Here is a 14,354-nt window from a genome sequence, read left to right on the forward strand (position 1 = left end):
AGTTTATAATATTAACTAAGTATTCTAGAATTATAAGCACTATAAACTTATGTACGGCCAGAAGAGGATATTATAACGCCAAAATTATGCACATTTGTAGACAAAGAAGGATGCAAATTTCAATAGAACAATATAATATGAACATTAATTACAAGTGTAGTTAAAGGTTTGTAGCATACGCACTCATATACATGCAATGGTTTAAACTGAAACCTGAAGATACAGCTTGCATATAAGAAGTGTCTGAGGGGAATTCAAGGAGGAAATATGTTGCTTTGATGAGATTTATGAAGTAAATGAATACAAATAAATCAAGAGGTCTACACATAACAGAGACTTGCAAGTATCCATTCATTTGATCAACATATATTTATTTGCCTACAATATGAGTGTTTCCTTAACTCCTTCTTACTGTACCGCAACTCTACTGATGATAGAGGAAAGAAAAAGGAAAAAAAAAAATGGAGACAGGACTTATATCAGTTGAAGGTAACTACTGAAGTTACTAGCATTTATATTATATTTGTGAGGGTAGAAAGGCTGTCTCTCCCAAAGTATAAGCTTTAGGAGGTCAGACTTTTATATTTCCCTTTGTTTTCCAAGAATTAAGCATTCAGAAAATACCTATTAAATGAAGTAACTATATTTAGTCCAATCCATTCCTTAAGAAACAGAATCCGAATTCCAAAGAGAAATTACTTGTTCAAAGTAATAAAACTATGTAACGTCAGAGATCAATTAGAAATTAGGATTTCCTAAAATGTGTACCTTTTCATTAGAAAAGATGACTTTTTTTGGTCCATCAACCAGATAAAAGCATGCTTCCTCAATTCAAAATGAAATTTTATCACGATGCCAAACTAAAGGTCAAATAATGTTCTGATCACCTATATGATATTCATGGGATGATCTCAAGGTCCTATGTAGACGTACGGTAGCTTCAGAAAGGAAGCCAAGTTAACAGTTGACAGTTGATTTATCAAAGTATTGAGATTCTAAGTTTTCTTTCTCCTTTCTTGTAATTTTATTGTTCATAAGACTTTTATTAAAAACAAAAATTATCCCCAAGAAAGAACTAAGCCTTTAGCCTGGTACACCATATACGAAGTAAAGCCCTGAAACAAAGTACAGCCGTTGGATCCTGACACAAACCCTAGCTGCCATCCTCAAAAATTCTGGCTTAGACACAAAACTGGCTCACTCTCACCAGTATATCCCTTGGTATTTGCTTTCTCAAGTTCCTTTTGGAGTCCACTTAAAACCTCTGCGACCAGTTTCAAAAACTCATCTAGGGAGCACTTTCTAGGAAAATAAACTTTAATGCTAGTTTTCTGTTGTATCCACATCCATGCAAACATCGATTCTTTCAAAAATTATTTATAGTTTAATATCTTCATGATTTGTTCATTTATTCTTCGTACCCAAAGAAATGTATCTCCCCGCACCCAAAGAAATGTATCTCCCCGCATTTGCCTGGGAGCTTCTGCAATGAAGTTACCACAATTTAAATCATCTCTACAGTGACTGTATTTAAAATGTTGATTGAATAAATCCAAAATCAATTAATGTGCCAGAAAAAAAGGAAGGCACCCCACTAGCTAAAGGGTAAAGCCATTTCTGCATTCATCTTTCTTACTCTCACCCACTCTCCCACCGCCCAGCCCTACGCCAGGCGAGGGAGCAGTGCGGTGGGCGGTTCCCCAAGTCCGCTGGGGGCGTGACCCTGGAGCCATGCCTCGCCCCCAGCGCCCGCTCCCGGCGCCGGCCCCGCCCCCTCGCCCAGGCGGCGCCGTAAAGCCGGAGAAGGGGCGGGGTCTCAGCTCCTACTTCATTCTACGGCCGAGACCGGAGGATGTTCCCTGCTCAGGAGGAGGCCGACAGGACCGTGTTTGTTGGGAATTTAGAGGCCCGAGTTCGGGAAGAGATTCTGTACGAGCTGTTCCTTCAGGTACCGTCTCTGGGAAGGGGCGGCGGAGGGGCGGAGCACGTCGGGCCGGAAACATAGCGCGCACCTGGACCACCCGGAGCCCGGCCCCCTTCCGTCCCATCCTGAGCAGGGGTTTTAATTTCGTTTCCTCTTGGCGCACCTGTCTCCAGGTGAGCGGCTGGGGAGTGAAATGAGGGCGCGTTCCCCATCCCCATCCGCGCTGCAGAGTCCTGGGGTTGGGTAGGGACGTGGTTCCTTCAACCCCCGTTTCTGATTAAGGGCTTCCCAGAGGCTGCCTGGGCCTCGGGTGTGCGCGGGCAGAACCGAAAACAGCCTGGTCACTGTTCTCCGTCAAGTAGTAAGCACGCCTGACATCCCCCAAAAGGAGAGGGGTCGCTTTTATAATGTTTCCTTTTACACCTTGCTCCTTCCTTCAAGCCCTTTTATGCGGACAGTATTTTTATTCCAGCATGAAAAGTGAGATTTGAGATGATTTGGCAGCCAACTTACCGTGACTGTGACCAGGTGATTCCCTGGACAAGGCCCTTTAATTCATACCAAGAGGACCTTCGGAAACTTTGAGACCTGGTACCTCTAGGATTAAGCCTGCTGTGTCCTGTATACACGCTCACTTATCGTATTGACCTATACAGCTAGGTATCACTTGCCAAAAAGATACACTCATTCAGCCATTCCCCTAACCGTGTAATGATCCGGAATTACGGGGCAAATACTGAGGGTGCTGGGAAAACAAATTGACGAGACATCCTTTTACCTTCCTAACAGGGAGAACTTAAAATTACAATGTTTAGGATAATCTATAAAAAGAGAAGGGGACATAGATAGAAAAGTGGTTCCGAGTGCGAACTCTGAGGTCAGCGGTGTGACTCTGAGCCTGTCAATGAATTCCTCAGTGCTTCAGTTTCCTTATATGTCAAAAGAGAGTAGTAGTATCTGCAGTATAATGTGGCTATCGGAATATGTGGCCTAATGGTAAAATGGCTACAGCTGAGTCTAGCACTCGCTGTTTGCTACCGCTACTACTGCTAATGGTACTGCTGTTATTATTAGTAATAATACTAACATCAAGAGAAATCAATAGTTACTTCCTCCTATCAGAATAAGGGAAAGTTCCGAGGGAGGCAATTACAGAACTAAATTTTCAGGATTGAATGGGTCAAAGGGGTCCTTATTTGGTTGTGAAAGGACTTACTTTTGTCTCGAAACTTAACTAAAGCAACCCTCTTTTAATTATAGATACAATTTGGTAGAGAGGGTTCTTTCCAGGAATACAGTTTCCTTTCCTGGACGTAAAACTTTTTTATTATTTGAAAAATATTATTGATTTTAAGACTTTTAGGTTCATCCTTTTAATTCATCTTTTTAAACTTGCCTCCTTTTTTATGAACTCTAATCCATATCTGTTTTTTCATTCAGTATCATTTAAAACTTACTATATTAAGTTAAAAAAAAAACAACAAAAACCGAAAGAAATATAAAGTAAACTTAGAGTTGTTTTTCCCCAGAAGACTTCTTTCACTTTGAGCCTCCAAAAAAAGGAGAGTGGAAGACTGGGGTGGGATTGCATTATCCAATAACCATTATTTTTAGTCAATCAGGACTCGATCAATATCAGTTGTGTGGATCCACAAGACTATATATTATCTTCTCATTCTTTATCATTTCCTTCTTCCACCTAAGCAAAATATAAATTTTATTTAATAGATCAGGTAAGAAGCATAAGTTCTTATTTTTGTCTAGGTATTGAAAGGAATTGCCAAAGTGGAGTTTCTCTTCCACTTTAGACTTCAACACCCAGCAAAACTTGACAACTATCACACTATGTATTTCATTGTGATTTAAAAAATACTGTAAGATAATGTGATTGTTGCTAAAAGTAAGTCTTCATGTTGACTTTTATCTTTACAAATGCTTTGGATTATCTAAATTTATGTCAAGATTCAAATCACGTAAGCATGTTCTGTCCCATAGTGATTACATCTATTTAATATCTGTATAAAAATCACCAATTTTATTGGTTTTTATATTACAGTATATTTATCCTTTTACTATTTTCTTTCAAATTTCTGATTATACTTGGAAATGAGAAAATCAGATTTATTATCATTACACTTTTAATACTAGAGTTGAGATTTAGAGAAAATATGGTGAATTCAGTTTCAAATATGTTGAAATTGAAGTACAAAAACATAGACATCTCCAGGAGGTGTCTCCATGAAAGAGACATGGTGGGAAAAGTAAATTTGTTGATGAGGTGGTCCTTGAAGCCAGAAGGGAAGGGAAGCTAGTCCCTGGGAGAGCACAGAGAATGAAAGGAAAAGACTAAATCTTAACACACAGAATTATTTTAAAGATGATCATTAATATTTTTCTTTAGAGTAAAAGCAATTTTTTTATTTATGCAACTCTACAGGGAAAAATAATCAGTTATTAAAGTCTGAACCATTCAGCATTAAATCAGTTGTTTGTGTTTGTAAGTGCCTCCTCCAGTCATTATCATGGCTGTGATGTAATTTTTCGTTAGTTGTAATTAACAATCTTCTATGATATTTGGCTCTGTGTTTTTAAATCTTCATTGAATATTATAGGTTTTTCTATCAATATAATCTGAATATTTATAATTTATATTTTATTCCATTTTAGTAACACACCATGGAATAATATCTCCAGTTGTTAGATTTAGAGCCTCTCTAATTTCTCACGCTTATAAACAATGCAATATACTTAAAAGTCTTGAACATATTTAAACATTTTTCCTTTGGAAATTTACCAGATGGAGTTTCCAAATCAAAATGCATGATAAATTTATTTATTCTTGAAAAGATATTTAATCTTCATGACAGAAAATTTAAACTATGATATAACATCGCCAGCTTTTTTGAGGATAACTCAACCAGCATTGAATTTCTCATTTCAGTTATTTTTTGAATTCAACACTGTGAATGTGTATGGAGACAAAGTAGTATTTTAATCTTAGATTTATGTGTTTTCTAAATTGGTTTGTTAAGCCTAACAGAAGGATAGTCTACCATTTCTTTTACAGTTTGAAACTAATACCTAGAATTTCCTGTTCTTAACACCATGTATGTTTCCCCAATGAGCCAGAAAATACAAAGAAAGTGTGAGGAAGTGTAATATTTATTATTAGAAAGATACATTATTAGCAGAGCTACATAAAGATATTGCTAACACATTTCTTTAGTCTAAAGTTGAATTTACTTATTTGAGTATAAAAAAAAATCTTTGGATTTATGAGAAAATAATTTTTAAGTTTCTTATAGGCGGGGCCACTAACCAAAGTGACTATATGCAAAGACAGAGAAGGAAAGCCAAAGTCTTTTGGATTTGTCTGCTTTAAACACCCAGAATCGGTGTCTTATGCCATAGCTTTGCTGAATGGAATTCGTTTATATGGAAGACCAATTAACGTGCAGTATCGATTTGGTAGGTCCTGTCACTGATTAATCTTCAAAGTGTTTTGTGGTTGGTACTATTCTCAGAGTTGTAAGCTGTTTGTTTCCTATGTAGTATAAGACCAAAACAAAAAAAAAGTACCTTCTACCTTCTGGTCATTGTTAAATTTTCTCAGAACACGTGTCTAATTCATAATGTTATATAGTTAATTAGTCTTGACAAACCTATAGCATCTTTTCTAAAAATAAAATGTAAGATAATCGTTTTAGTATCAGCCAGCAAGTAGCTATGATGGTTGCTATTGGCCCTTATAAATTGAGCAAATCTAAATGAACTGGGGTCACACAACTGTAACATTTATATAGCAAGGGTATTTACTAATCTTGTTACTGCTAATGTATGGTACTGAATCTGTACTATTTGGAAGATAGAGAGAGGGCATTAGTCCTTCTGGGGAAATCTTTCTATACATGTTGCACAGGATTTTAGCCCCTGTAAGAGCAAAGTGGCGAAAGGCAACGTAGAGTTACCCTTAGTAGTGGCGGAAAAAACTTCCTGACAAGAATGGCCTCAACAACTTCTCCTGCACACATATCAGGAACAGATCATTCATGATTAGCTGCCAAGAGAATGTTATACCATTACTCTAGCTCTTTCATGTTTCAGGAGACTAATAGAGGCCATCTGGTAATTCTTGCAGTATGTACGCAGCCTCCTCTAAGTGGTCAGGCTTATTGGTCTGTCACTTGTCGGTTTTTAAATTCCTCTTGCTATACTAAAAGCAAACAAATACTAATAACAAAAACAATGCTTTATTGCAAAGCAAAAGTGCATCTCTTTGCATTTCTTTTTTTCTTCCTTTCTTTTGTAATACATGGTTGCATCATGCTCTCTGGTACTTTCTGGTTAACTTACACAACCTGGTATTAGGTTAGTGCAAAAGTAATTGCGGTTTTGCCATTACTTTTAATGTCTGTAGAATAGGCCAGGGTATATTATGTTCTGGCACATCATGTATAAGATTGAATTGGCTTTTGTCCATGAGGGTTAAACTCCTGCCTTGTACACTGGAAACAAATAACACTTGTTTATTTGCCATTTTTAGTTTACAGGTGTCTGGAACAAACCATCATGTATCTTACAAAGTCCAACGTCAATGTCATTCTTATTTACAGTCATTGATTTAGACAAAGGTTGATTTTAATTCATTGATATATATATATAGTACTGTAAACAATCTATAAATATGATTTGAGAGGTCAGATATGCATATATCTTCTCTGAGTACAGAATTTTAAAATCACTACTACGTCCTAAAATATTTTGAGTCATTTTATGGTTTAATATTACAACTCAAAAAAAAATGCACCATGAAGTAACCTGTTACTCTGTTTCTTTCAAAGGGAGTTCTCGCTCTTCTGAACCAGCTAACCAAAGTTTTGAGAGCTGGGTTAAGATAAATTCACACAACTACAGGTAATTTTAAAAATATTTCTCATCAAATGTAAAGCAAATATATTTTTATGCCAAGAGGAGTTTTTATATATTTTGGGCTATTGTAAAACCTTACTTTTTAGGCCTAGGATAAAATTAAGGAATATCTTTTTTTCCGAGCCCATGAAAAGTGATAGAAAATATTTTCATTTAAAATTCAGTCTTAATATTTTCAGTAGTAGGGGGTAGAGACTTATATTTGTAGTTTTTTATAGTTTTCTACATGCTTTTCATAGCTGTTAAATCATTTAAGCATACAAGATTTCATCATGGATCACAGGGATACTGTTATTTATATTTTATATTTGGGTCAATGGAGTTGCAAAAGTTAACCAGTTCTTAAGGTCACAGGATGATAAAGTGCTAGCTTTGAAACTAAGCCTTCTGACATTAAGCCATTCAATTAATTATTTTACTGTTTGAAATAACTTCTCTGTGTTAATTTTCAAACTCTTCTAGAATTTTGTATAGCCTGATTTATTGATGCAATGGTAGCCTCCACATACACTCTCTGGCAGGCTATCCCAGAGGTCATGAAACTAAAAGGCTCCCACACCAAATGAAAATGTTCAAATTACACCTTTTGTTACATCCATTTTAAAAACAGTGAAAAGCAAGAAGAAAGATATTGGATAGCTTAGCACACTTAGGAAAAGCTGCAAGTAGGCAGAAGGACGAACTAGCTGAATTCTGGTTACACTAATAAACACGTGCCCTGTTTCTCTCTGCTGTATCAGCCTCCCCTGCTGACTGCAGTACTTCTGCAGCCTCTCTAAGTGGTTCAGGCTTTTTGATGTATCACTTGTTGGTTTTTAAATTTCTCTTGCTATACTGAAAACAAATATGAATAACAAAAACAATGCGTTCTTGCAAAGGGAAAGTGCTTCTCTTTGCATTCTCTTTGCATTTCTTCTTTTTTTTAATGTTTGGCTTCATCATGCTCTCTGGTACTGTCCGGTTAACTTACACAGGCTGATAGAATAGGTCAGGGTATATTATGTTCCGATATATCATATAGATGTATGATATAGATAGAGATCTATATCTATATATAGAGGAGAGGAATAGATATACTCTATTCAGAGTAGACATATAGATCTATGTATCTCTATATAGATATTTATATAGAGAGAGAGAAGTATAGCTCTACTAGCTACATTTCTAATGTTTATCATAGTAACAGTATGAGTGTCATCCATACTGCTTTTTTTTCTTGTCTTCTTTAGCAGAGCTGAATATTCTCAAGTAAACTAACAATAGCTGACCCTCCTATCCCTTTTAGTTATATCAACCCTCTGAACATTGGAGAGTGGCCCCTCGGGACTGTCAAATAGCCAGGTTTATCTTTCAGAGCATTATTGCACCCCAGATAAAACAGTGTGCTCCTCATCTTCATTCACCCCAACATTTCTACATCAGTGAAATCAGAAGTTAGGAAAGGAGGTGGTGAAATTAGATTGCCTGAATTTGCATGTTAGCTCTGCCACTTTATTAATGTCAATTAACAGTTTATTAACAGTCAGTTAACACTATTAATAAAGTAGCAGAGGCAAGATGCAAATTCAGACAAGAACTGGATATGTTATTTTACCACTCTGTTCCCCATCTCTAAAATGAGGATAAAACTTTGAAAGGTTACTGTGAGAATTGAATTTTATAATTAACACAAGGTGCTTAAAATACTGAGCATACAACGTTCCGCAAATGTTAGCATAAAGTGGGGGAAGCACTATCTAGACTCATGTGTCGAGCCATGTGTATAATGTAAGAACTCCTTTTTTCTACTAGTACCAAGTGGGAAAAGGTATCTCTTCTTCCTCAGGAGTTAGGAAGGAACAAGCTATTGGTAAGATTTAGACGGAAGAGAAAAGACTAGATGGGCACTAGAATATAGCAGTCAAACTCTGGTATTTTCTAGTTATGTTTGATACACTGACCCTAAGTCATCACAAATTCTAGAGTAGACAGCCTGAGTTATGTGTATATTTTGGATATGACATTTCATTGATAATACTTTATTCTTCTAGTATTTCTGATATTATAAAGAAAGCATATAAAATGGGTTATCATGTCCCCAAAGTGATTTGCAGAGAAAAATGGTGCTTATTTAACAATCTAGTCTTTGCTCTCCCTTGGAAATGGATTTTTATGCTTCTTGTTGTTTCTTGTACCTTCTGCTTTTAATGAATATTCCCTGTGTTAGTTTGCTAGGGCTGCTGTAACAAAGTACCGCGAACAGAGTACTTAAGCAATAGCTATTCATAGTCTCATAGTTCTGAAGGCTAGACATCCGAGATAAAGGTGTCAGCAGCATTGTTTCTTTATGAGAGCTATCAGAAATAATCTGTTTCATGCTTCTGGTGGTTTGATGTCAATCTTTGGTATTTTTCAGCCTGTAGAAGCATTACCAAGATCTCCACCTTTATCTTCACATGGTGTTCTTCCTGTGGGTAACCATACTGTAGTTTGAATGTGTCCCTCAAAAGTTCATATGTTGAAATTTTGGTCCCCAGTGCAGCAGTGTTGAGATGTGGGATCTTTGGGAGGTGATTGGGTCATGAAGGCTATGCCCTCATGTATATTTTAATTCGTTAATGGATTATTGGATTAATTGGTTATTGAGGAAGTGGGTTTGTTATCACAAGTAGATCTGTTGTAAAAGCCAGTTTGGCCATCTCTCGTGAGCTCCTCCTGCCTGTGATGACTTCTGCCATGTTATAACATAGTAGAGCTCACCAGAAGCTAACCATAACCACCTTCACCAGAAGCCACCTGATCTTGGACTCTCCAGCCTGAAGAACCATGAGCCGAAATACATCTGTTTTCTTCATAACAAACAGAGTACCTGTTTGTTATATAATACCAGTTTGTTATAACAAACAGGTATTGTGTTATAACAACAGAAAATGGACTAAAACAGTCTGTCTTCAAATTTCCCCTTTTTAATCAGGATGCCACTCATATTGTATTAGGCACCCATCCTGTTCTAATATGACCTCATCTTAACTAATGATATCTGCAGTGACCCTTTTTCCAAATAAGGTAACATTCTGAGATACTGGGATTTAGGACTTTAACAGCTGAATTTTGGGGAGACATGTCAGCCCATCACACTTCTGAATTTACATGTGATTCCTCTATGCAGACAACTTTGCATCCCCTGAGGAAAGATAGTGGTTTTTCTTAAGAGAAAATGACATTTGTAATAGGAATTTAAAGATTTTATTACTTCTTCTTTCATCTCCTCAAAGGAATGAAGAAATGGTGGTGGGCAGATCTTCCTTTCCCATGCAGTATTTTCCAATTAATAATACTTCTTTACCTCAAGAATATTTTCGCTTTCAGAAGATGGTAAGTTTAATATGCATTTTATTCAGTATATAATATGATACAAACTATGAAGAACATAAAGGCTATTTGTAACATATGGTGCCCAAATCTAAACTGGGATGAAGGCACAAGATGTCCCAGCACTGTCCTCCAGTGGTGTCCTGGCCTAACACCATCATCCTAAATTTCAGTTCTAATGCCTTAGCAAATGGCCAGGGTGTCAACAGAAAAGGGATGGACGGCAGTGACGACATACTGCAGTCCAAGTGAAATTTGAGTAGAGAGTTCTAATGTAAATGACTATTTTAAAAGACGTTTGCAGTGGCCAGACGTGGTGGTTCACACCTATAATCACAGCACTTTGGGAGGCCAGGGCAGGATCAGTTGAGGTCAAGAGGTCGAGACCAGCCTGGCCAACACAGTGAAACCCTCTCCATCATAAAAATAGAAAAAATTAACCGGGCATGGTGGTGCACACCCGTAACCCCAGCTACTCGGGAGGCTGAGACATGATTGCTTGAACCTAGAAGGTGGAGGTCGCAGTGAGCCAAGATTGTGCTCCAGCCTGGCCAATAGAGCAAGACTCTGTCTCAAAAGAAAAAAAAAAGATGTTTGCAGAATTGCATAATTTGAATAATTTCACTTAGTGAAGTATTTTTATATAATGTCGTCAATCCCAAATAGATTGCTTTTGGACATGGATTTTTAAAGTAAATTTCTCCTTTTAATTAAAGACAAAACTATCCTTCTTGAGTATATACTTAGTCCTTCATGCACACATCACAGGGGAAGGATATCATAGCAATGAAGATTCTCAATTGGTCGAGTAAACTAAATTATTTCCAGAGACTACCAAAAATTGGTTTTGACCCAGAAATCTTAATTATGGACTTCATTGTTAAAGGTGAACTCATTTTTTTTTCAATTCCTCATAAATAAGAAATTGAAGTCCAGGGTTGTTAATCAACAGTCCCAAGATTTTCAGCTTGTTAGTGACAGGTGTAGGACTAACCCAGGTCTTCTGATTCACAGACTATTATTTTTGCAAATACCCAACGTATATGTGAGCTTTAGATTTGTTAAATATCCATTTTCAATTTTTAAACAGAAATTTTCCTGTAAATTGATACTTTTTAACTTTTGCTAAAAAAAAAAACCCCTTTTCTTAACTATGGTAAAACATTAGTAAACAATCAGTTCTCGTCTGAAACTATAAATGTCTTCATCGAAGCATTTTTTATCTTTTGGTAGAGATGGGGTAGGAGAGAGACACAAGTTCATGGTATCTCTATTAATCTTTAATCTTTGAATAGTTAGAAATTTGAGTTAAGAGCTTGTTTGTTTTTAAAGGAAGCATCTCTCTAAACAGTAAATAACTATGCTATAAAATATGGGGGCAATTTGCCACGTATGCACCTAGGAAGCTGAGTTTTAAAATTTTATTTAATTTTAATTAATTTAAATTAAAATTTAAAACCGATACTTGGTTCGGTTTTCAGAAAACTTTTAAGTATATTTGAAACAACTTGGCCATGTGAGTATATTTTTTTCAACTCTAAATTTGATGTAATCTAAATTCAGATCAGGTATTTTCAATAAAAATTTAGCATTCAGATTGAGATATGCCATGAGTATAAAATACACCTCATATTTTGAAGACTTCACGTGAAGAAAAAGTAAAATATCTCATTAATTTTATATCATTTACATATTAAAGTTATAACATTTTAAATGGATATATTGGGATAAATAAAATACATTGTTTAATTTCACTGTTTCTTTCTGCTTTTGTATTGCAGTTACTAGATCTAAAACTACATGTGGGCTGGGTGCGGTGGCTCACACCTGTAATCCCAGCGCTTTAGGAGGCTGAGGCGGGTGGGTCACCTGAGGTCAGGAGATCGAGACCAGCCTGACCAATATGGTGAAACGCTGTCTCTACTAAAAATACAAAAATTAGCCGGGTGTGGTGGCGTGTGCCTGTAGTCCCAGCTTCTTGGGAGGCTGAGACATGAGAATTGCTTGAACCCAGGAGGCGCAGGTTGCAGTGAGCCAAGATTTGCCGCACTGCACTCCAGCATGGGCAACAAAGTGAGACCCTGTCTCAAAAAAAAAAAAAAAAAAAAAAAACTATTTCCATTGGATAGCACTAATCTATATTGTAGTGAGCTATACACAGCCTCAACTCTTTATATTGACCCTTTAATGAAACACCTACCTTTCTACTATGAGAGGTCACTGTCTTTCTTATACCAAAACACAGTTTAGTTTACTCATGGCTATTGTATAATACATGTAAACTGTTAACTTTTTTCCTTAACCTTTTGGATTTGTTTTGGTAGATGAATGTCTTGTTTTCACAGCAGTGGCATGTGTATAATCCAGTGCTGCAACTTCCTTACTATGAAATGACAGCTCCACTTCCTAATAGTGCATCCGTGTCTTCCTCACTGAATCATGTTCCAGATCTTGAGGCTGGACCCAGCTCATATAAATGGACTCACCAACAACCAAGTGACTCTGACCTTTATCAGATGACAGCTCCACTTCCTAATAGTGCATCCGTGTCTTCCTCACTGAATCATGTTCCAGATCTTGAGGCTGGACCCAGCTCATATAAATGGACTCACCAACAACCAAGTGACTCTGACCTTTATCAGATGAATAAACGAAAGAGACAAAAGCAAACAAGTGATAGTGATAGTAGCACAGACAACAACAGAGGCAACGAATGTAGCCAAAAGTTCCGAAAGTCTAAGAAAAAGAAAAGATACTAGTATTACCTACACTGATCTTAGTTCTCTTATGAAAAAAATAAGATGTTATTCCATCAAATAAACAATGTCATGGCTATCTTGTCTTTTGAAATATATAGTAATAAGACTTATCTCTGGTTTGCTGTTCAATTTTTGCCTTGAACGACAAAAGCTTTCTAAAAATAATATAATGTACCACTTTTTGTATTTGTCATGATATTTTTGACCCATTGGCAATAAATAGACTATTGTCATTTTATTAGTACCAATGATGAAATTTCACCAAACTATTAATCAAAAGTCACTTATTGAACACATTGATAAAGCATCATGTTCCCTTTGATTATCCCCTGTAACCAACACTCAACTACAAATAGGCTGGGATTCAATGTGGAGTGGTGGATTTCCTGAAAGAAAGTAGTGCAGATATTTAAGGATTGCATATTGTTCCTAATGAGGATGTAATAAACAGGCATTAGTACCCCTTTCTTTTAGTACCTAAATATGTTGTTTCTGAGCCATATTCTTCTTCAGGTTTATTTTATAAAGTGAGGACATATGATAATGATACCAAAGGAAAGATAATTATCATGAAACCAACTTTTGGATCATTCCCTTTTTATACAATTGTGTATTTATAGGGATACCTTCCTCTTCTCACATATTAATTGTATGTCATTAAAATCAGTTGGCTATGTCAGTGTGTATTATTCACCTCTTTTGCTAGCAAGGTTTGAGATGCTATATTAACATTTAAATCATGAAAATGAGCAAGTAAATAGAATAATATTTTATTAATGTATGATATTAATACTTATTGTCTAAATCAAGTTTCCTATTTTTGGTTTATTTATTTTAGAAGAAAAAAAATTATTTGGGCATTTTTGTTTATAGCTCATTACAAACTAGAGTGATGAATATATATATTTACTAAAGCTAATTGAAAGAGTCATGTAACTCAGTTGGGAATTAACCACTCAATTCAATAGTAAAAGCCATGCTTGGATGTTTCTTTTGCATGTTGCCTAGCATTTTATAGATATTTATTATTTAAAAAAATAAAGATATGTTTTTAATGAAGAGAGTAACTGAATTTTAATCTTGGTTACAAATATATAATATAGTGAAGTTTGAAACATAAATATTAGTTTATTTCTATCTAATCAAAATGAAAAACTAAATTTTGCTTTATGTAGCTGATATGGTTTGGGTCTGTGTCCACACCCAAATCTGACCTTGAGTTGTAATCCCCATTATTCCCACATGTCAAGGGCAGGACCAGGTAGAGGTAATTGGATCATGGGGGCAGTTTCCCCCATGCTGTTCTTGCGATAATGAGTGAGTCTCATGAGATCTCATGGTTTCATAAGCATCTGGCATTTCCCCTGCTGGCACTCACTTCATCCTGCTGC

At 36.1% G+C, this 14,354-nt stretch overlaps 2 protein-coding genes across 12 annotated transcripts in view; one reads left to right on the forward strand and one right to left on the reverse strand.

The window, feature by feature from the left end:
* Positions 1-1,777, reverse strand: part of LIPI (lipase I) — a 112,268-nt gene extending 110,491 nt beyond the window's left edge. For 2 of the 10 annotated variants that reach the window (XM_055105352.2, XM_055105350.2), the window contains exon 1: positions 769-1,744. The gene's annotated coding sequence lies outside the window, so the exon portion shown is untranslated. Of the gene's footprint in view, positions 1-768 lie in introns of all 10 variants that reach the window. The other 8 variants (XM_055105349.2, XM_055105347.2, XM_055105345.2 and 5 more) reach the window with 7 other exon arrangements.
* Positions 1,778-1,784: 7 nt separating this feature from the next.
* RBM11 (RNA binding motif protein 11) lies at positions 1,785-14,026 on the forward strand. 2 transcript variants are annotated; one of them, XM_008972541.5, is made up of 5 exons: positions 1,785-1,948; positions 5,230-5,392; positions 6,766-6,838; positions 10,108-10,207; positions 12,529-14,026. In XM_008972541.5, the coding sequence occupies exons 1-5, from the start codon at positions 1,853-1,855 to the stop codon at positions 12,961-12,963; spliced, it is 867 nt and encodes a 288-aa protein (XP_008970789.2). In that variant the 5' UTR covers positions 1,785-1,852; the 3' UTR covers positions 12,964-14,026. The 2 variants fall into 2 exon arrangements, with proteins under 2 accessions (XP_008970789.2, XP_003819236.2); XM_003819188.5 differs by having other exon boundaries at positions 1,787-1,948; positions 12,550-14,026.
* The last annotated feature ends 328 nt before the right edge of the window (positions 14,027-14,354 follow it).

This window comes from Pan paniscus, chromosome 22, assembly GCF_029289425.2.
Source record: "Pan paniscus chromosome 22, NHGRI_mPanPan1-v2.0_pri, whole genome shotgun sequence".
Classification (NCBI taxonomy): Eukaryota; Metazoa; Chordata; class Mammalia; order Primates; family Hominidae; genus Pan; species Pan paniscus.